The sequence below is a fragment of the Artemia franciscana genome, chromosome 7, assembly GCF_032884065.1.
Source record: "Artemia franciscana chromosome 7, ASM3288406v1, whole genome shotgun sequence".
Lineage (NCBI taxonomy): Eukaryota > Metazoa > Arthropoda > Branchiopoda > Anostraca > Artemiidae > Artemia > Artemia franciscana.
In genome coordinates, this window is record NC_088869.1 from 1,314,089 (window position 1) to 1,339,931 (window position 25,843).

General features: G+C 36.2%; 2 protein-coding genes across 9 annotated transcripts in view; both read right to left on the bottom strand.

Moving 5' to 3' along the window:
• LOC136028706 (calpain-B-like) overlaps window positions 1–8,227 on the bottom strand; it is a 182,655-nt gene extending 174,428 nt beyond the window's left edge. For 4 of the 8 annotated variants that reach the window (XM_065706570.1, XM_065706568.1, XM_065706565.1 and 1 more), the window contains exon 1: window positions 8,025–8,227. In XM_065706570.1, the coding sequence (XP_065562642.1) occupies window positions 8,025–8,172 (148 nt within the window). In that variant the 5' untranslated portion in view covers window positions 8,173–8,227. The remainder of the gene's footprint in view (window positions 1–8,024) is intronic. The other 4 variants (XM_065706569.1, XM_065706567.1, XM_065706562.1 and 1 more) reach the window with 3 other exon arrangements.
• A 5,922-nt stretch (window positions 8,228–14,149) lies between these two features.
• Window positions 14,150–25,843, bottom strand: part of LOC136028709 (DNA polymerase alpha subunit B-like) — a 65,637-nt gene continuing 53,943 nt past the window's right edge. Inside the window, exons 6-9 of the mRNA XM_065706572.1 lie at window positions 22,956–23,187; window positions 19,431–19,628; window positions 17,242–17,428; window positions 14,150–14,360 (exon numbers count right to left, since the gene is read on the bottom strand). Of these exons, the coding sequence (XP_065562644.1) occupies window positions 14,223–14,360; window positions 17,242–17,428; window positions 19,431–19,628; window positions 22,956–23,187 (755 nt within the window). The 3' untranslated portion in view covers window positions 14,150–14,222. The remainder of the gene's footprint in view (window positions 14,361–17,241; window positions 17,429–19,430; window positions 19,629–22,955; window positions 23,188–25,843) is intronic.

A 25,843-nucleotide genomic window follows, 5' to 3' on the forward strand; every position in this document is an offset into this window, starting at 1 on the left:
CCTCAACCCTCACTGCCTACGCTGAACTTTTTACAATTCAATCTAGTGGAGGGCATTATGACAAGAATGGAGAACGCCCCTCATTCACCACAAATTTCCGAGTAGTATTCTATATTCCCCCCGACCAAAAAAAAAAGAAAAACTGGGGCAATTAGTATATTATTACTTTCTAACAAATATAGTAAGATTTGAGCGTCCCGTGGTAGATGTCTTGAGGATGTTGATAAACGCCCCCTCCCCGAAAAAAAAATCAGGCTGCGATCAAATGCTAAAAAGTTCAGCCAGGACACTCCCTTTCAAGTTTAACGTTATCTGACCTCACGTTCTAGTGGACAGGCTGAAGAATATAGAACTTAACAAGAACTTTGGGACCTTCCAGAGGTTTTTAACGTGGCTGGATTTCCAAAATATACAGTTAAGACGTTAACTATTATCTCCCTTCCTCATTGCATTTGACTGAGATTCAAAGATCCCTTTGGAAAGGTGTCTTTGGAAAGGCAACAAGGGATTAGGACCCTGAATCAATCTCGCTACTCACTGACGGTCAGACGGTTTATGAATTTAAAAAAAAGTAGTAGGCTACTAGCAGACCAAATAATATTTCTGACTCAGTTTGGCTAAGACCGAGCAAACCCTTCTGGATATTGTTCAAACATAAATTTAAGGATCTGCCTTTCCTCCCCCACTAGGTGGAATCAGCAAGGTCCCTAAACGGTATTACGAAACTTCATAATCCTTACCAGTTTTATTAAAACACGGCAACACCTCCTGTTTAAATTTGGGCACTCCCCCCTGAGTAGGTTGGGTCGGATAAAAAGTCCCAAGGACAGTTCTAAGACACTTACTCTGACTTAGTACGAAGTGTGGTTACAGCTCTATAAGGAATTGTACAGTTGTAACAAAAAGAAGTTAGAGATGCCCTTCCTCCTCCGACAGAGATCGAAAGGGGTATGATGGTATGGACGAACTCCTGAAGGGTACAGCTGGGACACACATATGTTTCCAACCAAGTCTGATCGGAATCTGACAACTCTTTTAGCTAAATATCCTAATAGCAAGAACGTAGGGGCTTCCCCCTTTTCCCTCCCTTCAAAATTAATCCTAATATACCTTTCTCGAAAGACAGATTGACGAGCTTAGTCAGTGGTGACAGAATAGCAGGTAGAATGGCACGGATGACCCTTGTAGGAATTTTGTCTAGTCCTAGACAGGATGATCCCTTAAGAGCATTCACGATACGAGCTACCTAAAATTCAGAAACAGAATTCAAGACCATCGACTTCAAACATGAGGGTTCAAGAAAGGCTCTGAAATCGCAACGAGAAGTTGCAGAGCTTGCAGAGGAAGCAGTTACCTTTCCTATATTAGCAAAATAAGAGGTAAGCTCTAGCTGAACATCTACATCTCCTTGGACGGTTTTACCATCGATTTTCAGCATTGATGGAACTGAAGGCAGAGGGGGAGTAGGTCTAAGAGCTGAATTAATTAAATACCATGTCTTCCTTACATCCTTCCCACATTCAGAAAATTTCCTATGATAATACTGAGACTTTGCCTTCCGACACAGAGAATTAAATATATTTCCTATAGGCCTTGAATCGTTCGTGATGGGCTAAAGATGGTGAAGCCTTGTAAAGCTTCCATAAATAATTTTTCCTTTTCCAGCTATTATGGAGACCTGGAGTCATCCATGGATTCAGTGGTGCTATCCTTTTCGAAGTATGGGGCGCTGGACCCCGATTGCAAATTTCCAGGATTCCTTCTTTAACTAAATCATAAAAGGAATTAAAAGAGTGGTTAAATCTGAATCAGAAACCAAACTACCCCATGGTACATCAGCCAGACGAGAATTAAGTAGACTTAGCTCAGTATCACCATAACGGAAAAATGGGAGATTAGATGGTGATGCTATACGCTGCACTTGATCAGCACTCTTATATCGGGAAATAGCGGGAAAATGATCAGAAATATCACTAACCACAACCAAATTATCTAAAACATCTAGTGACGAAAAAATATCATCGATAAGAGACGCTTGTGTTTCTGTAACTCGGGTTGGTATACAAACTGAAGGTGGAGTTCCCGAAGAGAGCATCATTGACAAAAAATCAATAGTTGAAGCAGAATTTTGATCCAGCAGGTTTAGGTTAAAACCACCCATAAGGATTAGTTCACAGGGATGTTTTTGGACTGAGTCCAAAACTTCTTCCTGAATTTTTAAAAACAAAGGAATAGATCCACTGGGGGACCTATAAACCAAACCCACGACTAAATACTTACGCATTGATTTAATCTCAATAAATAGGGATTCAAAGATTCCTTCCTCATTTCTGCTCAAATCATTTCCGAAGTTATATGCAAGACGATCAGCAATATAAAGCATAAGGCTACCTCTCGCCATCTGTTTCCTATTCAGCCTCTCCATCCTATATCCTGGAATATCTAGAAGGATATCCTTTTTTGAATCCAGGAAAGTTTCACATAATCCTATAACATCAGGAGTTCCATCACTAACGATCCGTTTCAACTCATCAAAAGACGAGCTAAGTCCCTGAATGTTAAGATGAAACGCAGAGAAAATATCATCTCGTTTAGAGGAGGCAGAACCATTTAATTGCGAAACATACTTACTTTTAAAAGGCGAATTAGAATCATTATTCATCTGGTTTCTATTTCCAATTGAATTATTAATAATATTTTCAATAAGCAAAGGATCATTTTGTAAATCAAGTAAACGATCCCCCAAAGAGTTGATACCAGCCTGGCCACTACTCATGGTGGATGGCAGTTCCGCCCCACAACCAAGCCCACCAGACCACAGGTATAAGAACAAAATATAAGGAAAGAATGGTAAAAAATAATATAATTAAGGTATGGATAAATAATGATAATAAAATCAAGGCAAGAATAAATAAGAAAAAACAGGGAAAGAGAAGAAAAAAGAAACAAGGAAAAACTAAGAACTCCTCCCCCATCGAAAAGTAAAAGCACTAAACCCATTGAAAAGTAAACCCATTTACTCACAGTAAATGGGTTTGTTTTAATACTATACTGTTGGTGCAAAAAAAAAACAAATAGCAATACAATAAAAAAGACACAATATTTGTTGTAGCAGAAGATACCATTATATAAGTCACTATTACTATTTTATTGCATCGGACCAAACTAACTCAACAAATAATTCAAGCAATACTTTTTTTCTTATCAAAACACAAAAAGTGTTGGGGCTTCCACAAACTCACTAAACAAAAAAAGAAAAAAGAAATATTCAGTCGTTGCGTTTGAATCGGGCTACTAATATCTGGTGGGATTTCATAAAACAAGAACATTTCCACTGGCCCTTCCTTAAGGCGACGAATACACAGAGATGGTGGTATGGATCTCGCAATCCAAGTTTCAAAGCCTGTTTTTTCACGAATACTGGTTCGGATAGCTAAAATTTTTTCCCGAAATTCTCGAACAGACGGGGAAGGATCATCGGATAGAAAAACATTCTGATTGCCCATGATAGTTTTTCCACGAAGATTTCGGGCCTGTTTTAGAACTGCCACTTTCAGCTCCCTGTTCCACATGATAACTTTTATCAGCTTTTTTTCAGGCTTAACATCAGCTATCGTGTATTTGGGCACCTCATGGATTCCAAGGCATGACGAAATTATACTATCGAAAATCGCCTTAGCGTTTACAGTATCAATCGCTGTCACGTTCCATATTAGAATGTTTATATCAGTTTCTTTCCTTTCCAGCTTCATCATTGTATGCCTTAGGCTAGATAACTACGATTTCAGTAAAGAATTTTCATCAACCAGCACAGAAATGTGGTTCTTCAAATCGTTGGTTTCTACCTCAAGGCTGATCACTTTAGGCTTAATACCTTCCACCTCCAATTTCGATTCCAATACAGATTCTTCGATCTTAGAAATTCTTTGATCTAATCCGTTAAAATTAACATTCAGCTCATTTAACGAAGTTGAATTTTCTTCAACAGTCTGTAGAACTAGACTCAAACTATCAGCTAGTGATTTGAATGAGATTCCTTCCATAGGACTGGGTGTGAGAAAAAACTCGTCAGATTTTTCCTTCTTCCTATTTCCTCCCATTATACAAAATAGTAATTGAACTCCAAGAAAAAATAGCCTGTAGAAATATACTACCACATAAAACGCCTTTAATTACTCAATTTGTGTAATATTCACATCTGAATCTATCAAAAAAAAATTTCGACAGCAAATTAACCTTGCTGAACACTAAATGAACGGGCCAACGCAAAGTAGGAGTATTTACCTCGAATGCATTCTTGGTTTATCAAAACTTAATGAGAGTAAATCCGATTTAAGATGTTCACTGACTGAATGCTATATGTGAACTGACTTAGAATGCTATTAAATAAAAAAAAATAATTTTTTTAGCTGAAAGTAAGGAGCGACATTAAAACTTAAAATGAACAGAAATTACTCCGTATATGAAATGGGTTGTCCCCTCCACAATCCCTCGCTCTTTACGCTAAAGCTTTTAATTGTTTTAAAAAGTAGAACTGTGGCAAGAGTGAAACTTTAGCGTAAAGAGCGAGGGATTGCTGAGGGGACAACCCATTTCATATACGGAGTAATTTCTGTTCGTTTTAAGTTTTAATGTCGCTCCTTACTTTCAGCTAAAACAATTATTTTTTTTTGTTTAATTTCTGAACGTTTTTGAATTAATGCATGTTTGGTTTTGGCTCTCCGCGCGTAAATTATTAAATTGAAATTTGTATATTAATTCTTTTTTTGGCTAAATGGCTTTCTCTTAGTTTTGATCAGACGATTTTGAAAAATAAGGGGTGGAGAAGGAGGCCTAGCTGCCCTCCAATTTTTCGGTTACTTAAAAAGGGAACTAGAACTTTTAATTTTTAACGAACGTTTTTATTAGTAAAAAATATACGTAACTTAAGAATTAACTTACGTAACAAACTTTCATAATCTTATATTTTATTATGTATACGAGGGGGTTTGTGCCCTCGTTAATACCTCGCTCTTTACACTAAATCGTAAGTTCTGTCCCAATTCTTTAAGAATGACCCCTGAATCAGAAAGGCCGTAGAATAAATAGTTGAAATTACTAAAAATACTTTAGCATAAAGAGCGAGGTATTTATCTCCTCCTAAATACCTCGCTCTTTATGCTAAAGTATTTTTAGAACCCCTCATATGCGTAATAATCTCTGTTCGTTTTAAGTTTCAATGCTACTTCTTCCTTTCATTTGAAAAAACGTTTTCATGTTTATTTTTCATAGTTTTCTTATAGTAATGCTAGAAAATCCTTCGCCCTTTTCACTGAATTTTCCTTCCCCCATGACAGATTCCTCCAAGGAAAGATCCTCCAACATAGCCCCCTCCTCTCAGCCCCATCCCCAAACAAAATAAAATCCCCCTGAAAACGTCTGTACACTTCCCAATAACCATTACTATATGTAAACACTGGTCAAAGTTTGTAACTTGCAGCCCCTCCCGCGGGGATTGTGGGGGAGTAAGTCATCCCCAAAGACATAGTTGTTATGGTTTTCGACTATGTTGAACAAAATGGCTATCTCAAAATTTTGATCCGTTGACTTTGGCAAAAAATGAGCGTGGGAGGGGGCCTAGATGCCCTCCAATTTTTTGGTCACTTAAAAAGGGCACTAGAAATTTTCATTTCCGTTAGAATGAGCCCTCTTGCGACATTCTAGGACCACTCGGTCGATACGATGACCCCTGGGGAAAAGAAAAAAAAAAAAAAACAAAAAACAAACAAATAAACACGCACCCGTGATTTGTCTTCTGGCAAAAAATACAAAATTCCACATTTTTGTAGATAGGAGCTTGAAACTTCTACAGTAGGGTTCTCTGATACGCTGAATCTGATGGTGTCATTACGATTCTACAACTTTTAGGGGGTGTTTCTCCCTATTTTCTTAAATAATGCAAATTTTCTCAGGCTCGTAACTTTTGATGGGTAAGACTAAACTTGATGAAACTTATATATTCAAAATCAGCATTAAAATGCGATTCTTTTGATGTAGCTATTGATATTAAAATTCAATTTTTTAGAGTTTTGGTTACTATTGAGCCAGGTCGCTCCTTACTACAGTTCGTTACCACGAACTGTTTGATATAAGTAAACCAACTTAAGAGTAGAACTTATACAATTCTTCTACTTTAGACCTTTTATAATAAGGAATAATAAAAAATGCATTAATACATTATAGAAACTTATTATGAGGAAGAATAACTAAAAATGTGTATACAGGTTAATTTCAAAAACTTATTCATTTGAAAAATAGCCATATCAGTACTAAAAGTATTTCTTGAAATAAAAAGGTAATAGCTTTCAGCGTTCAAATTCTTATGGTCAAAGGGTCAGATATGATAAGCTAACGCAAAAACTCTAAGGATTTCAAAATCATTTTATTATTTAATCAATATTCTTGAGTCAAACCATATTTTTTTGCCTCTAAATTCTGGTTAATTATGAGTTAAAAACTGCCTAAAAAAGTGTCATCTTACACTTAAATTTGGAAGTTTTTTCCGAAGAAGGTCCCGGGCCCCCGCCATTATGGGGGATATTCCACACCCCTAGGCCCTCTGGCGCTTTAACCCCTCCCCTCCCCCAAGGAAACCCTATCCCCCTCCCATCTTCGGCCTATCCTGGATCCGTCACTGGGTAGTCTGCCTAGGGGTTTTGGCATTACGATGCTCAGTTCTGAATAAGACGTAAACTGGATTGTAACTACACTAAATTATTAGGTTATCATGCAGCAAAATTCCCCTTGTGAAGGAAAATGAAATAACAAAAGCGTAATTCCCCATCCATAAATTATTTCTAGATAGGCTAGGATCTTGCCCAAAAATTAAGATTTTAACCTTCTCTTCCCTATTGGATCCATATATAGCCCTAAGCTATTTAATCTTTAGGCTTAAGCTCAGTGACGCAATTTCGTCAAAATCCGGGGAGGGGGCGGGCAATGTTGGAGCCAGTTTTCCCAAATCAAATGAACATGACAGCTAAAAATAAAAAAACGCACCATATAGTACCATAAGGTCAAAGATATACTAAAGAAAACTGACCTGTTTCTCCGGATGTTTGAATTATTGGCTTATCTTAGTTTTGAAATTTTTTTTGAATAAACTATATTTCAGCAGGGGGGGAGACTGAGGCTGGGGGGAGGGCAAACTAAGGCTGGGAGGGGGGGGGGGGTTAATAGAGGGTGGGGGTGAGCAAACTGAGGTCTGGAGTGGGTAATTGCTCCCTGCTCTCAGCAAATTATTCCCCTTCTTAAGATACCTTGTTTGCCAGCTTCTATACCAATCAAGACAAACCCTGCAGGCAATTAGGCTAAGCAAACTTCACAATTTACAGACACCTTCTATTGGGCAAATCATATTGTCAGGGTCCCTTTCATTTTAGTCCAGGGTTTTCCACGTTACACGATGGCTTCAAAAGGGAAGGGGTAATTGTCATGATAGGAAAAATTAGCCTATATTTGGAAAGTGTTGGATGGAAGATTGACTGGTACTTTTCTTTTGTTATTAGGCTATGGTGTTTCCCTCAAGGGAGGGCCTTAGCTATTTAAAAAAAAGGATCACCAAACGATAATTAGACGAGTAAAGTGCCCCAGGGGCGGATAAGGGATTTTTTAGCGGGGGCGCATAGTAGGTTTCTCTGATAAACTTACGAGCAAAAAATACCAGCAATTTAAAGGGAACCTCAGCAATCATACATCGTAGGTAGGTAGTGGAAATGGTCGTGAATTTAATCTAAAATCTAGTGAGGATTATAAGTCATAATAAATCTGTTGTAATTAAAATGATGTAAAAATATTAATACAAAAATACAAAGTTATAAAAAACACCCCGCCATAAAAAAAATAAGAAGCTGTCTACCTTCTACAAAGAAAATACTTAATACATATTATAATATTATATTTCACAACCCCAAATCCCCCACACCGCTAGGGGGGCACGCGCCGTACCTGAAGTGGCCCGATGTTAAACACAAATAGGCTAGTACCTGGTATTGGTATGCTTGACTGCAAGCCACTATTTGCATCTGCACCACCTCCTCCCTGATTTAATGTTTTATCCAAAGTTTCATTCACAATATCCAAGCCCTGCTTCACCAGGGATTTCCCCACAGATTTAATTAATCCACCAAACATTGCAAATAAGTAGCCTATTCAACATCTACAGTTGAAATTGTTTCATAAAAGTCCTCAATGCTTGGCTTGCTTTCAAGGCGACCCGCGCAACGCCAAGAACCTCTGGAGCAATTTCATTACCTCATTTCTTGTTTGTGACGTCATAAATTAGTCACTAGATTGATTCAATGGACATGATTATTGATCCTTAACTAATAAGGCCTTAAGACGGATTGCTGCATTCTTTCGTTATTACATAGAAAATGCAGGTAGTCATACAATCGAGAGGTCATATCAGTTCCTGGGGGAACCGAGTCATCTGGCCTGGGTCCCGCAGCTAGGGGTGAGGGATTCAGTGACTAGGGGATTGCCCACCTTGCTCAAAATTTTCTCTTTATTTGGCTTTTTTTATCTTTGAGTCGGGAGCGGGCGCTGTAATTCATTTTTCACCAGGCACCACCAACCCTAGGAACCGCAATGTAAGAGGTATTAATACCCCTGAACATGGAGCGCAATCCTTACGCGTAAGGTTGTCAATTGTCAGGGGGGGGGGCAATTCATTCTCAGAGCTAATAAAGTCTACAGACGGAATTGCATTCTTTTATTATTGCACAAAAAGCGTAGTCATTTAAAACAGAGGTATTAACGTCCCCGAACATGGGGTTTATTCTTCAGCACAGTTCCCAATAATGCCAAGTTGCACTAATTGTGAGGGGAGGAGAATTGCCTCCCCATAGACTTGGGCTTCTAAGGAAGCATTTCAAGCTTTTCGGGTGGTTGCCCTATGCCGTGTTTCCACTTTAGTGTTTTTCCTCCCCTAAATAGGAGTTTTTAGGATTTTTCGGAGAAAAATAAGATTTTAGGAAGATTGAGATCTTTAAATTCTGTCACAGGAGAGATCTTCCGTTTTTTACGGTACTTGGTATTAACCAAGTGACACATAGTGATCGCAAATTCTGCCGGTCGGTCTGTCTGTCCCAGTTTTGCTAGTTTAGGGACTTCCAGATAAGCTAGGACGATGAAATTTGGCAGGCATATCAGGTACCGGACCAGACTAAATTAAAAATAGTCGTTTCCCAGATTTTATCATCTGAGGGTGAGTTGGGGCCGGTTCATTCGGAAAAAATAGAAAAAAAATGAAGTATTTTTAACTTACGAACGAGCGGTAAAAATAAGCAGAAAACCTAGATATGTGATTGACAAAACCGGAACAGATCTGCTGGTTTTGGGGAGGGTTAATTCTGAAAAATCAGAAAAAATGAGGTATTTTTAACTTACGAAGGAGTGATCGAAACTTAAGGAAATTTAATGTTTGGAAGGATATTGTGTCTCAAGACTCTTATTTTAAGTCCCGACCCGACCTGGTGACATTGGGAGGAGTTGGGGGGGGGGGGCCTAAAATCTTGGGAAACGCTTAGAGTGGAGGTATTGGATGAAACTTGGTGGGAAAAATAAGCAAAAGTCCTACATACGTGATTGACATAACTAGAACGGATCCGCTCTCTTTGGGGGAGTTGAGGGAAAAGTTAATTCTGAAAAATTAGAAAAAATAAAGTGTGTTTTAATTACGAAGGAGTGATCTGATCTTAATGAAATTTCATTTTTGGAAGGATATCGTGTCTCAGAGCTCTTATTTTAAATCCGGACGGGATCCGGTGACACTGGGGGGAGTTGGGGGGGGGGGGGGCTAAAATCTTGAAAAACGCTTAGAGTGGAAGGATCAGGATTACGCTTGGTAGGAAAAATAATCACAAGTTCTAGATACGTGATTGACATAACCTGAACGAATCCACTTTCTTTGGGGGAGTTGGAGGGGCCTAAAAATTAGGTATTTTTAACTTACGAAGCAGTGATTGGATCTTAATAAAATTTCATATTTAGAAGGACCTCATAACTCAGATCTCTTATTATAAATCCTAAACGGATCCAGTGTCATTGTGGGGTGGGGGGGGTGGAAATCTTGGAAAACGCTTCAAGCGGAGAGATCAGGATGAAACTTGGTTGGAAGAATAAGCACAAGTCCAAGATACGTGACTTCTGTTGACATTGGTGGGAGTTGGGGGGGGGACCAGAAATCTTTGAAAACGCTTATAAATATCGTAGATACGTGATTGACGTAACCCGAGTAGATCTGCTCTCTTTGGGGGATTTAGGGGGTTAGGCTCAGTGCTTTGAGGAGATGTCAGGGATCTACACAAACCCTTCAGCCCCCACAGATGGTCGAATCAGGGAAAACGACTTTATCAAGTCAATTTATGAAGCTCCCTGACACACCTACCAATTTTCATCGTCCTAACACGTCCAGAAGCACCAAAATCACCAAAGCACTGAACCCCACCCACTAACTCCCCCAAAGAGAGCGAATCCAGTACGGTTACGTCAATCACGTATATACGACATTTGCTTATTCTACCCACCAAGCTTCATCCCGATTCCTCCACTCTAAGCGTTTTCCAAGATTTCCGATTTCCCCCTTAGACTCCCCCCAATGTCAGTAGATCTGATCAGGATTTGAAATAAGAGCTCTGAGACATGAGTTCCTTCTAAACATCAAATTTCATTAAGATCCGGTCACCCGTTCTTCAGTTGAAAATACCTCAATTTATCCAATTTTTTCAAATTAACACCCCCCCCCCCCCAGCTCCACCAAAGAGAACATATCCGTCCCAGTTATGTCAATCACGTATTTATAACTTGTACTTATTCTTTCCATCAAGTTTCATCCCGATCTCTCCACTCTTAGCATTTTCCAAGATTTCTGTTTCTCCCCTCCAGCCTCCTATGTCCCGGATCTAATTCGAGTCGAAAATGGAGCATCTGAGACATAAGATCCTTCTATATATCAAATTTCATTAAGATCCGATCATCCATTCGTAAGATAAAGATACCTCAATTTTCACCTTTTCCAAGAATTCCGGTTTCCCCTTCCGACTCCCCCCAATGTCACCCGATCTGGTCGGGATTTAAAATAAGAGCTCTAAAGCACAAGATCCTTCTAATTATCAAATTTCATTAAGACCTGATCACCCATTCGTAAGTTATAAATACCTCATTTTTTCCGAATTATCCTCCCCCCTCAACTCCGCCAAAGAGAGCGGATCCGGTCTGGTTATGTCAATCACGTATCTTGGACTTGCTTTTATTCTCCCCACCCAGTTTCATCCTGATCTCTCCGCTAAGTATTTTCTAAGACCCCCCCCCTCCCCAATGACGCTGGATTTAAAATAACATATCTAAGTTACGAGGTTCTTCTAAATATGAAGTTTCATGAAGATCCGATCGCTCCTTCGTAAGTTAAAAATACATCATTTTTTCTAATTTTTCAGAATTAACCCCCCCGTACCCTAAAGAGAGGGGATCCGATCTGGTTTTGTCAATCACGTATCTACGACATTTGCTTATTCAACCCACCAAGCTTCATTCCGATTCTTCCACTCTAAGTGTTTTCCAAGATTTCCCCCTTCAGCTCCCCCCAATGTCAATAGATCTGGTAAGGATTTGAAATAAGAGCTCTAAGACATGAGTTCCTTCTAAACATCAAATTTCATTAAGATCCGGTCATCCGTTCTTCAGTTAAAAATACCTCAATTTTTCTAATTTTTTTTCAAATTAACACCCCTCAGCTCCTCCAAAAAGAACAGATCCGTTCCAATTATGTCAATCACGTATCTATAACTTGTGCTAATTCTTTCCATCAAGTTTAATCCCGATCTCTCCACTCTTAGCGTTTTCCAAGATTTCTGTTTCCCCCCTCCAACCTTCTATGTCCCGGATCTAATTTGAGTCGAGAATGGAGCATCTGAGACACAAGATCCTTCTATATATCAAGTTTCATTAAAATCCGATCACCCATTCGTAAGATAAAGATACCTCAATTTACACGTTTTCCAAGAATTCCGGTTTCCCCCTCCAGCTCCCCCCAATGTAACCCGATCTGGTCGGGATTTAAAATAAGAGCTCTAAAGCACAAGATCCTTCTAAATATCAAATTTCATTAAGACCTGATCAACCATTCGTAAGTTATAAATACTTCATTTTTTCCGAATTATCCCCCCCCCCTCAGCTCCACCAAAGAGAGCGGAACCGGTCCGGTTATGTCTATCACGTATCTTGGACTTGTTTTCATTCTTCCCATCCAGTTTCATCCTGATGTCTCCGCTTTATATATTTTCTAAGATTCCCTTTCAATGACGCTGGATCCGGTCGGGATTAAAAATAACAGATCTGAGTTACGAGGTCCTTCTAAATATGAAGTTTTATGAAGGTCCAATCACTCCTTCGTAAGTTAAAAATACGTCATTTTTTTCTAATTTTTCAGAATTAACCCCCCCCCCCCAACTACCCTAAAGAGAGCGGATCCGTTCCGGTTATGTCAATCACGTATCTAGGATTTGTGCTTATTTTTCCCACCAAGTTTCATCCCGATCCCTCCACTCTAATCGTTTTCCAAGATTTTAGGTCCCCCCCCCCAATGTCACCAGATCCGGTCGGCATTTAAAATAAGAGCTCTGAGACACGATATCCTTCCAACAATCAAATTTCATTAAGATCTGATCACCCATTTGTAAGTTAAGAATACCTCATTTTTCTAATTTTTCCGATTTAACTGTCTCCTCACTCCTCCCCTCAGATGATCGAATCGGGGAAACAACAATTTTAATTTAATCTGATCTGGTTCCTGATACACCTGCCAAATTTCGTCGTACTAGCTTACCTGGAAGTGCCTAAACTAGCAAAACCGGGACAGACTGACAGAATTTGCGATTGCTGTATTACACTTGGTAGATACCAAGTGCCATAAAAAGAGAAAGAAAATCTACTCGGCGAGAAAAAGACAAAAATCTACTCGGAAAGAAAAAGAGAAAAAAATCTACTCGGAGAGAAAAGAGAAAAAAATACTGGGAGGGATAAAAGAAAAAAAATCCATTCGGAAAAAAAATCTACTGGGAAAGAAAAAGAGGAAAAAATGTACCCGGAGAGAAAGAGTAAAAAATCCACTCGGAGAAAAAAGGAAATAAAGAGAAAAAACCTACTAGGAGAGAAAGAGAAAAAAAATCTAACCGAAGAGAAAAGAGAAAAAAATCTACTCGAAGAGATTCCTCCTCTCCGAAGGACACAATATCCTTCCAAACATCAAATTTCATTAAGATCCGATCAACCATTCGTAAGTTAAGAATATTTCATTTTTTCCGAATTAACTGACCCCCACTCCCCCCTCAGATGGTCAAATCATTGAATGACTATGTCTAATTTAGTCTGGTCCAGCCCCTGATATGCCTGCCAAATTTCATCGGCCTAGCTTACCTGGAAGTACCTGAAGTAGCAAAACCGGGACCGACAGACAGAATTTGCGATCGCTAAATGTCACTCGGTAGATACCAAGTGCCATAAAAAGGGTAAATAAGCATTGATTTACAACACCGATCTTTTACCCAATACAAGCCATTCAAACAAAGAATATTACTACTAACAACTCACAGCGGCACCAAGCCGCCTGAGGCCAACACTGCGATGCACATCCCTCTATCTTAATCTGTTCAAAGCTTCCCTGTTTAAGCCCTCATAGGAAGTACCCATTTCCCTTACATCTTCCAGCCCCATTCGATGATGACCTGCTTTTTGTTTGGCCCTAGCTGAACGACCGACAAGGACAATGTTTGGCAATCTGTCAATACTTGATTATACCTCATTTCTGAGCAAAATTATGTTTTCAAGGAGCAATACAGAGTACTATCTTAGTTCCAAAGATCACGGGATTTTTAAGAGGGACAGTTCAGACACGTCCCCGCAATGGCGGCCTTTTAGCCAAACCTCCCAAAATGTCAATTTTTTCTCTGCTTTTTCTAATAGTATCCATATAAATTTCATACTATGGCAACCTTATTAAACCCCCCTGTTCCCCCTCCTATTGTTTGTGCCCCCTCTGAAATACATTCAGAATTTCGCTTATTTAGACACAATTTGAACATGAGCATTAGTTTTGATCAACAAGAATAAATATTATTTAACTTATGAATTTATTAAAAATACATTCTTTCGATCAAAAGTAGAAATAAAGAAAAAAAGAGGAATTAAATATAAACAATTTCAGCGGTTATCTGTGAACTAACATCTTCGGCATTCATGTCAACAGCAATTCTTGCGAAAGTACCTCCACTATCATTTTTGACTAAACGCTCAGGATTCACAAATAGGATACCATTTACAGCCTGTAAATAATAGGGTTGTTTATAATACAGTAAAATGATATTCAAAATTATATTTAACAATCACTTAAACACAGTATAAATTTGTCATTCCCTTTTAGTCTGTTCAATTTCTATACAAATATTTTTATTTGTTTCAATTTTTATTTCTAATACCTATAGATTTATTTTCACTTACTTACTATTTTATATCTTTTAATCTATTTTTTTAGGATTCTGCACTTATTCTGCGAAAAATTCACGTTTCTAGATTGAACAGCTTAGCCGCAAATTTTTTTAGCAAAAAATATTAGTTTTTTAGATTAATTTATTAATCTAAATATTTTTATTTGTTTCAATTTTTATTTCTAATATCTATTGATTTATTTTCATTTACTTGTTATTTTATATCTTTTAATCTTTAATATCTTATATATAATCTTTAATATCTATTATCTTCTAATCTTTAATATCTATATCTTTAATCTTTTTTTATTATTCTGCGAAAAATTCACGTTTCTAGATTGAACAGCTTAGATGCAAGTTCGACAAACAAAAAACAGATACAGCCTTAATTTTACAATTAAAGCTAAATATCGTCAGTCGGACATCAAAAGGTCGTATCTCCACATTCGTAGTAAATTTTCAGAAGAGCAAACAAAAAACCTCACAATTTTTGTATTTCCCCTCTGATAACTGTAAAACAAAAACAGATTGATATGCGTTGATTTTCCATTTTTAATAATCTTAATAATTTAATTTTATCTTAATTATTTAAGATCTTAAATAATCTCCCCCTCTAATATTACCTTTAAACTTGGGTCTTAATTTGGGGGATGGGCCAAAGAAGAAAAAAGAACCGGTTAATTGTGAAAATATAAGACAATTATTAAAATTGTGAAATTTTTAGATTTTGATGACGACTCAAGCCTAGGAACAAATGGCGAATCTATAACAGCTTCTAAGCACTGGTAACTATATATGGTTACTTTTTAAAGAAATGTATATAAAATACTTATTCAAAATAAAAATCTATCTTTTACACAGCATCATTTTATAGTAAGACTTACGATCCGGTCAGACATACTATGTCGCTTGGTCGTTTATGCTCACCAAAATTTACCGTCTTCTGTAAAAAACCAAGCTTTAGTTGTAACCACCATACAAGCCGGACGACCGGCTTAACCAACCAGATACAAAATTTACCACGTTTTAATGAAACTTAACAGCATTCAATTTTTATACTGAGATATAGTCGCAGGCAAAAAACCTGCTCTTACGTCATTAGTCTGTTTTTTGTTCTTAATTCTTTCTATTTTTTGTTCCTCATTTATAAACTGTAGAAAACGTTCTATTTCTACTTGTCGGCTCTTAAGTTAAATTTTGTAATTTCTGTTTTACACTTCGTGTTTTTTAGTACATTGTGAATTAAACTATGCTCTTCATTTTTATACTTCCGTTATAAAATATAGATTGTGTTTATCTAATAGTAGATTTCTAATTGAAAAATTTCGCGATTGGTTATAACAAGACCGAACACAAATATTTTATAATTATACATTATGGGTGGTTGGCCTAAACCTTTAGTTTGTGAACTAAAGGCGTTACATAAATAAGTTAAAAAGATGAGAGGCTGGTGGCCAACAATAACGCTACGCTGACAAAACTCGCTGTCACCCTAGTCTGAAAAAAAAAAAAAAAAAAAAAAAAAAAAAAAAAAAAAAAAACTCCAGACAACTTGGACAAATATAGGAGTCGCCTACTACTTTTCGAAACTTCACCTATCAGTTAAACAGAAATGATGCAAAATCTAATTTTGAACTTGGATAAATATAGAAGAGGCCACTTTCTCAGTTCTTCTATTTCCACCGATTTATCCAGAGATCTATCAAATTTACAATCAAGATTTTTTGACAGTTCTAAGTTATTAAGCGGGTCTTCATTCAATAGGGTTGTTACGATGTCGTATGGTGATATAATTATGTTAAGATATAACCACATTACCAATATAGGCACCAACGGTCTCCAAAGTGCCCAACAAAACATGCCGTCGTAGGCGAGTGGATAGCGCGCTAAGATTGGAATCCTTTGACTGAGGGGAGGGTTCAGCTCCTGGTGTCACTGCTTTTTTGTTTTGTGACGGGGGTCAGTGGTGTGACTGCAATCTGAGCTAGAATTGGCGCAGCTGTAAGAAATGGACACCTGGAGAAATTTGGGGAAAGTAAGCAAGAAGGGCGTGGGAAAGCATGGGATGACTGTCCCAAACCCTTATTGCACTCCCTGGCCGAAGGGTCATAAAACGGAGATCAGCACCACCAGTAACGACTGTAATAGTTCAATGCTACATTACTTTTACTTACTTTTTTTACCCAACAAACTGCATTTACTACTTTCCGAGCTTCTACCTGCTTTCAAAGCTCCTCTTAGAAACCGGGTCAACCTTTACAAAATTTGACCAGTGAAATCCCACTTGTTCTTCCGGAATTGCTTCCGGCTCCTATAGATCTGTTCTCCAATATTTTAGAATATGGTATCTGATTTGCAAATCGATCAAACACCTCCAAAAACAATACAAAATAAAAACAGTCCCACTGAAAATTCTATCCAACTCCAACTGAAACAGTCTAAAATCGCCGAGGTTTTACAGATCGTTTGAAAATAGGTGGCAATACTGCGTCTGCCACGTTCCCAGACTTTATCAATCGATACACAAGGGACAATGGCAATTTATAATGTATTGTGTCAAAAGCACCAACAATTTCTAAGTTATGTTTTACAGCTGTATGTTTATGTTTCATTTTTGGAGTTATTTTTTTACTACATTTTGGAGTTTATTTTTAGGACGGCGAAGTCGCCAAGTTACGGCAAATCTCTTTCAAAGTAATGAATATGAAGTTAATTTTACCTTAATAAAACCTTTATAGTCTGAAGGCAGAACTATAATATGCGGAGTTTCTTCTATACGTGCATAATTTTCCCACTGAACGTAATCTATATTCATATGTAGAGATGGTGGATATAGGGGATACATCGACTTTTGCTCCAATAGATACTGTAATATCCTTTCTTCCCGTGAAGCATACGTTCCTCCGCTAGAAAAGTGAAATTAAAAATTAAGTTCAAACTGAAGAGCAATCGAGCCTCTTTAATTTTTTTTTTAAAGGCCGGTTTTCCTTATCTTTAAGATTTGATATTTTCGAGACACCCATTTTTGACTAGGAACTGGGCCAGCAATGTCAAATTGCTATTAAGACCTTTATTAGTCTAAAATTAATTAATTAACTTTATTAGTTAAATTTAAAAGTGAAGCGATGTAACGATTGAGTGTTAGGAATCAAATATTGACCCAAAATAACTACGCAGACAGTTTCGTTTTGCCATTCAATACAATATGGAACAACCTCTATTTTGTTTCCAAGTCCTAGCAAAATGACATGGGTTTATAATATTACAATTATACTTTCATACATCTTTAATACTATAATAGTTATAATATTTTATAAACGTAACATTTAATAATATAATATTTGCCATGCTTTCCCATTTTCTCTGTCATGTGAGGCTCGTCAAGCATTATTACTAACCATCAAGGTCATCAAGGTTGTTCAAGAAAATAAAAGACCCATGCACCTGCTATACGATTTAAAACTTCAGAAAACTCCCATCTACAATATTGAGTATGAAAGCACCGGTGAGGACAATGAACGTATTGGGCATAGAATTTTTATCATGTTAATACTTCAAGTGTCCCTTTGTTACACACAAACAAACAAAGAAACACACACACACAGACAAACACACACACACACACACACACACACACACACACACACACACACACACACACATACACACACAGACAAACACACACACACGCACAGACAAACACACACACACAGACACACACACACATGCACAGACAGACAAACACACACACACACACACACAGACAAACACACACACACACACACAGACAAACACACACACACAGACAAACAGACACACACGCACACACAGACAAACAGACACACACGCACACACAGACAAACACACACACACGCACACACAGACAAACACACACACGCACACACACACAGACACACACACACACACATATATATATATATATATTTATATTAGAAGATTATTTTACGACTACCGAATGATAACATACTATTGTTATTTACATATAATCAAATATAGCTTGGTATATACATAAGGCATATCAACAAGTGAAATGACATCGTTTTTATACAATCCTAAAAAGCGCTTATGCAAGATTTGCCCCTCTCACTCACTCGGACTATCTGTCTTGGATTTTTCTACAATTAGCCATGGCTTGATGCTCGCAACAACTTGATTTTAATTCAATAAAATTCTTACTTAGTTATGGGGCAAAGCTTCATCCCCCCATAGATTTTGGGTAAAAATAAATAAAAAAATCGGTTTGTTGTTCACTTTCTTGATTCATTATCATTTAAACCGTTATCATTTAATGATCTGATAAATATATCAAAAACTGTTCCCATTTGTGGCAGCTACAATCCCGTGTTTCAGAGGATACCAAAACCCTGAAGTAAAACAAAGTGGATTTAGGTTATAAGAGTAGCCAACGGTTACAATTTCAAAAGGTATTTTCATCTTGATCATAGTCTGCAATGCAGTAGTACTGGTGTCACCACGACTCAGACAAATTTCAAAAGGCATTATGTAACTTAAACTAGTTTTTAATAAAGAAAATAATATCATTTTCAAAGAGTAATATCACTGAAGTAGGCATATGAAAAAAAAGGAGAAAAATATGTCTATTATTTTAGAATTTGTTTTTATAAATATATTAACTTTGATCAAAATTAGAAATTAAATGAAATTAAAGTTAAGTGTTTATTTTTAATAAACATTAAAAATATTTTACGTTTTAGAAACATTAGTTTTTCCAAGAAGTACAACTTCACACTAAACATAATTCATCCGATGGAATATTTACCCCCCCCCCCTCCGCCCTATCTGTCTTGTGTACGAATCAATAATAATAATACAATAGCAAATATAACTATAATACTAATAATAAGACTTTTAAACAGAAATATTTACTATTTAATCTCTTGGTCCGTAAGATGACGGAATATATCCGAGCTCGTCAAATTTACTTTCAAATCTTCAATGCGCATTTTGACAGGGTCAGATACAACGCTTATGTTCTTCGAAGGAACTCGGAAAGGAGGCGTGGGATAAACGGGAGTTTCACTACACTCCATGCTCGATGCCACTATATAAACTTTGGTCTCAGACCTGAAAAACATTTAATGGATTAAAATACAACTGTAGACGCTAGTAAGAAAACTAGTTCTTAAAAGATGCCCCCAAAGACTGTGGAACAGATCAAGGCCGTATCAAGGGGGAGGGGTTTGTTGCCGGGTTTTACACCCCTTCCTCCATTTTTATCCGACTCATAGCAAAAGTAACAAAAATGGATATAAATAAGTTTTGGTATGTTTTGTGTTTTTTTACCCCCAACCCCCGCCCCCCCCCCAAAAAAAAAAAAATGCTGGATACGCCCTTGGGACAGATCTGGAGATTTATTCTCCAAAATAATCAAGAAAGATCTCGGAAATTTTCTTCCCCTTAAAACTGTAAAAAATCAACGAAAATTTGGTTTTAAAAAGATCTCTGTAAGTTCCACCTCCCTCTACAAATAATTTTGATCTTTGCTCCATCAAAAAGGAGAAAAAAGGGAAAATTTAAAAATATGTAGGAATATTAAAGCTTCAAAGGAATAGAAAATTGATACTAAAAACCTGCCACCAAAGAGTAAAAAAAACTGATAAAGAGGAATGTCTGGTGCTTTGCTGGTGTTTAATAGGAATCAGAAACAACAAGAGTACTGATACCAAACTTTACTAGGAGTGTGTTCCAGGTCGAAATTGCAATTCCTTTCATTTCTAACTCAAATTTAATGCAAATTAACTGCAAGCCTGGAACAGTTTATTAACTCATTTCGTTTAGGAGCATTATTGCCTACATCGTGACAATGCGTATAATGTATATAATACGTATAATACGAATGTTGCGAATGCGTAACGAATGTTACGCATTTATGTTATAAATGCGTATTATAATAAGATTATTAAAATAAGAGTAACTATAGTAAATAAAATACGAATGTTGATGTCTTAGCAATAATTAATTTTCATTAGATTGGTAATTTGCATCCATTTTTCCCAATTTGATGATGATTGTGCCCAAGTTAATACACTATGGCTGCGAGTAAACATTCACAAAAATTTAATAAAAAGCTAATTTTCGATCGTTCCAGTTGATAATTCGCTCTTAGCTAGAACGATATTTTTCTTAAATACTATCAACTCTTTACTGAGCCTGGACCACAGTCTAAATAAACAAGATTTTCCAATAGGCCTGGTATAGTTTAATAAAAGTAAATTTAGTATAGTACAGTTTGACTTTTATAGTACAGTTTAGTTAAAATACCTCAAAAAAAAACTTTGAGAAAAAAGAAACAATTTTTTGAAAATAAAATCATCTAAAGAAAACGACAGGTAACACAAGAGAAAAAATATAACAAACAACAAATAAATTTTGCAATTCTGGAAGTGTTTAGAATCTGATTTGTATTTTTTTTTTCTCTTGTGTGTTAGCCGTCGTTTTCTTTGGATGATTTATCTTTTAAACCCTGATTTCTTTCCCTCGTTTTTTCCGTCAAAAAAGAGCCCCGGACATACAGTCGAAATATTCAGATTTTTATTATTTAGGGGTTTGTTATTATTTTTTAATCTTTTGTTTTATACGACTGCTTCATTTACATTAAACCCGTTTTTTCTCTCTTAATTTTTGTAAAATACGAGGTATTTCTTAAAGCACTATAAGACTTATTTTTATCTTGTGTTATACCTCTGCTTTATTTAAAATAAAGCCATTTTTATTCACTTAATTTTTGCGAAATTTGTTGAAAAATAAACCTGCTTTTTTTTTTATTTAATTTCTAAAACTTTTTTGAATGAATGTAGGTTTTGATTTTGGCTCACCGTACCTGAATAATTAAAACGAAATTTGTATATTAATTATTAATTCTACATTTTTTTAGTATATATATATATATATATATATATATATATATATATATATATATATATATATAGCTGGGTCTATCTATATATATATCTTTTTGTTGTATTTTTTTTAGTAATGGCTCTCCGAAAGTCTTGATCGGAAGATTTTGAAAAAATCGGGCGAGAAAGGGGGCCTAGTTGCCCTCCAATTTTTTTGGTTACTTAAAAAGGCCAGTAGAAATTTATTTCTTTTTACGAATGTTTTTAGTAGTAATAAATATACATAACTTACAAATAAACTTACGTAACGAACTTCTATATTCGTATATTTTTATTACGTATTATATTCTCATTGTTTTTCTTAAATAATACTGAAATCCAGGGACCCTTTCAGGAAAACTTTCTGCCCCTATAATAAATTCCTCTATGGAGATCTTCTCACGTAACCCCCCCCCCCAACCATTAGAAAAAATAACCTCCTGAAAAGTCAAAAGTACTTCGTCAATATCCAATACTATAGGTAAATAATGGCCAAAGCTCATAACTTGCAGCCCAGCCCCCGCGGACTGGGGGAGATCAAGCCGTCCTCAAAGACATATTTATTAGATTTTTGGCTATGCTGAACAAAAAAGCTATCTCAAAATCTTTATCCGGTGACTGTGGGGAAAAAAAGCATGGGAGGGAGCCGAGTTGTTCTCCAATTTTTTGGGTCACTTAAAAAGGACATTAGGACTTTTAAGTTTCTTAATAATGAGCCCTCTTGCGACATTCTAGGAACACTGGGTCGATATGACACCGCTGAAAAAAAAATTAATAAACACGCATCAGTGATCTTTCTTCTGGCAAAAATACAAAATTCCACGTTTTTGCAGGTAGGAGCTTGAAACCTCTACAATAGGGTTCTCTATTACGCTGAATCTAATGGTGTGATTTTCATTAAGATTTCATGACTTTTATGGGGTGTTTTCCCCCTTTTTTCTCAAATAAAGCCAATTTTCTGAGGCTCGTAACTTTTGAGGGGAAAGAGCTCATAAACTTGATGAAACTTCTATATTTAAAATCAGCATAAAAATCATATTCTTTTTATGTATATATTGGTATCAAAATTCAATTTTTTAGAGTTTTGGTTACTATTGAGACGGTTCGCTCCTTACTACAGTTCTTTACTAGGAACTGTTTGATTTTAGGCTTAAGGCAATAGTAAATGGTAATTCATGATTGCTAATGATAATCACCCAATATTCTAATTAGCTAATGAATATATCAACACCACAACATAACGAGAAAATTTAATTAACTGATCCGCCTTCTGAATAAGCAAAAGATTATGGACATTTTAAAATAATTAACCACAGTCGCACCTCCCCCCCCTCTCATTTTCGAAGACTACCTTTTTCCTTTTTATATTCTTTTAACTGAAAAAAATTGACCCTGCTATTTTTTGAAGAAGACATTTGCCCCCCCCCCAAAAAAATAGTGAATTTGTACCACTGACATTTTCAATGACAATCTAGGTTATTGCTTTGGATTCTGAAAAGAAAAGCAAACTTACTCTCCAAGTTTTAAATCAATTAGATTGACAACCCGATCTAATTCTTCTTTGAAAGTCAGATTAGATGGCCAATTGTTAGCATTCAACTTTCTGGCAGATATGATAGGTCCAAGTAGAAGACAAAGTTGCGGCTTGCTGTTGACAACGTATTTTAGAAAGTCTTCTAATGGAGAAAAGTTCAAACTATCTCCAATATGGAATGGACCACAAGCAACAACCATTTGAAGAATGCCTACAGTAAATCGATATCTGAATTTTAATCATATAACTGGTTTACTGCGCGAGACATCATCCAATCAGGACTGTGAGGGGGAGTTTCACTGAAAACATTCTCAACTGTTTTCTAATTTACACATAAATACTGATATTCTCTTACTTCTTTTAGGGGGGGGGGCTGATTTAAGAATATATTTACTAGTTGAAAATGCTAAAAATTAGGTCTAAAGTAAATATCAAAAATAAAAATAAGTTGTTTTTCTTACACATTTATCGAATGATATATTAAACTATTTGAACAACTAAAACCATCAAAAATGTGTCAAAAAGTTATTTAGAATGGAAGATAATTCCTACTATAACCTGAGCTCTATTCAAGGGCGTATCAAAGATTTTTGTTCAGGGGGAGGGTCACGTAAAAACTTTGCAAAAATCACATCATAATAATTTTTATATGCATTTTTGTTGTTTTTACGAGCCATAAAGAAATTTCAGGGATGGAGAGGGTTCAAACCCCGTACCCCCCCCCCCTAGATATAGCCTTGGCTCTATTACAGACCGGAACCAGAGGAAAATTTTATCTACAACATGCTATAATCAACAAAAAATTAGGAACTTAAGCTATTAACCTTTCCAACCCTTACTTTTCCCGTCAGTTATTACCACAGCGCAAGAATTTCCACATTTTTGTCTCGGAACTTCGCAGGTATTGAACGTTTTACTAGACACTATATAATTTTCTCTTTATGGGCGTTTGTGCTGAGGAAAGGTTGCTTTGCTAGCAGTTGTCTTGGATAGCCCCCCCCCCTAAAAAAATACATTTTTATGAACACCACGGAGAAATCATCACTATTATTCAATTTTACTTCTTCTAATTTACCTCCTATATTTTAACTTTCGACTGAGCGACAGCTAGACTTCCTACTTCGTATGAGGTGATTTTAAAATTTTCTGTTGGGGAGAGGGGTAAATATCTTCTCCGATCCTAGCAAGAGTGTACGCTACAGTTTTTGTCTTTGTCCTCAGACGTGATGAGAAATACAATTTTAAAGGAACTTTTTAGACTCACTGAATGTATTTATTTTTAAATAAATACATATTTTCTATTTTTATTTTTATAAAAATAAAAAGGTATTTTTATGGTATAAAAATACCATCTGAGCCCGCATTTATTCATCCACTGCAGAACTAGTTTAGCGAATCAGAAATGACACAGTTATTATTGCGAGAGCATTTTCCCTCGTTTTCCAAATTGACCTAGTTCCAAGGACGTGTCCAGGATTTTTATTCAGGGGGAGGGGACAATATAAAACTTTTTACAAGTCAGACAACAATTTCAGGGGGGATGCAGGTTCAAACCCCTCCCCCGCCAATGAATAAGGCCTTGTGTCGTTCATCTACAAAATATGATAAAATCTAAGCTGTCATTATGCGATTATTTTAAATTTCAGGCGAAAAAATGTAATATGAAAAACTTATTCTAACTTACATATTCTCTTTTGAATAGTTTTGATATGCTTCTTATAGGTACTTCTCTTATAATACTTCTTATAGGTATTCTAATACATAGAAACCCAAAATACCTTCGTTGGTACTTCAATTTTCTATTAAGATCCAAAATTTGAGTATTCTCGTAATTTCACGGGTTTTGAGGGCACTTGTTCTCCCCATCCCTTGACAGGTCAAGATTTGACCTAGCTCTAAGGGTTGGAAGGTAAAACACCAATAGCTGAGACCCCCATCGCCTACCCTCAAGTTTTGTTGTCCCCCACCCCGCAAAAAAAATTGATACCTATTCCTCCAATTTGCCATCAAACAAGATGAGATACCTTCAATCAAAATTCAATTCAAAAAAAAATTAGAATCGTCATAAAATTTTGAAGAATTCGTAATTCCTCTTTTACACAATTGTTATTAAGTATTTCTAAAGGTACGACAAACAAAATTCGAAGCTCTAATAACAATAAAAATAATAACAGTTAATAAATTTTTAACAGTTCAAGGGAAATTGGAAAAAAGGAAAACACTATATATTGATACCAAATAAATTTGTGCTTCAATGTTCCGGCATTTTTCAAGGAACTTTTTACTAATCTTTTAAAATAATAACCTTGCACAAAACAAGTTTATTTATAACCAAGCAAACAAATAACTTTAAAATGAATTTAAATTTCGCCATAAAAGTGTTTCCATCACCCAGCTTTTTGCAGACTGTGTTAGGCCTATATTCTACAGCAGAGATTTAATAATAATAATAATAATAATAAAAAATCTGAAGTGACACTAAAAGTAAAAGTGAAGTAAAAACGTAACAATATTTAGCATACCAAAAAAAAATACTCTATATACTGATTTTTTATACTGGTAATGGGGAACACCTTTTATTACTTCAATAACGAAATAGCCATAGAATCGGCAAGCACAAAATGAGATCAGGTATAGAAAGAAGAAACGATACAGTACTCTCTCAAGGAAGAAATGTTATTAATATAAATATATAAGTAAGAGATACAAACAAATACAATTTAATCACAACAAAACAAGTAATACAATAGGACTCATAAATTGGGATACATCCAACCTACACGAGTTTCTGCACCCTAAATACAATATTAGAAAGTAATTGGCGAGACTTCAAGAAAGGAGGGGGGTGTAAAGGAAACAATTACGTA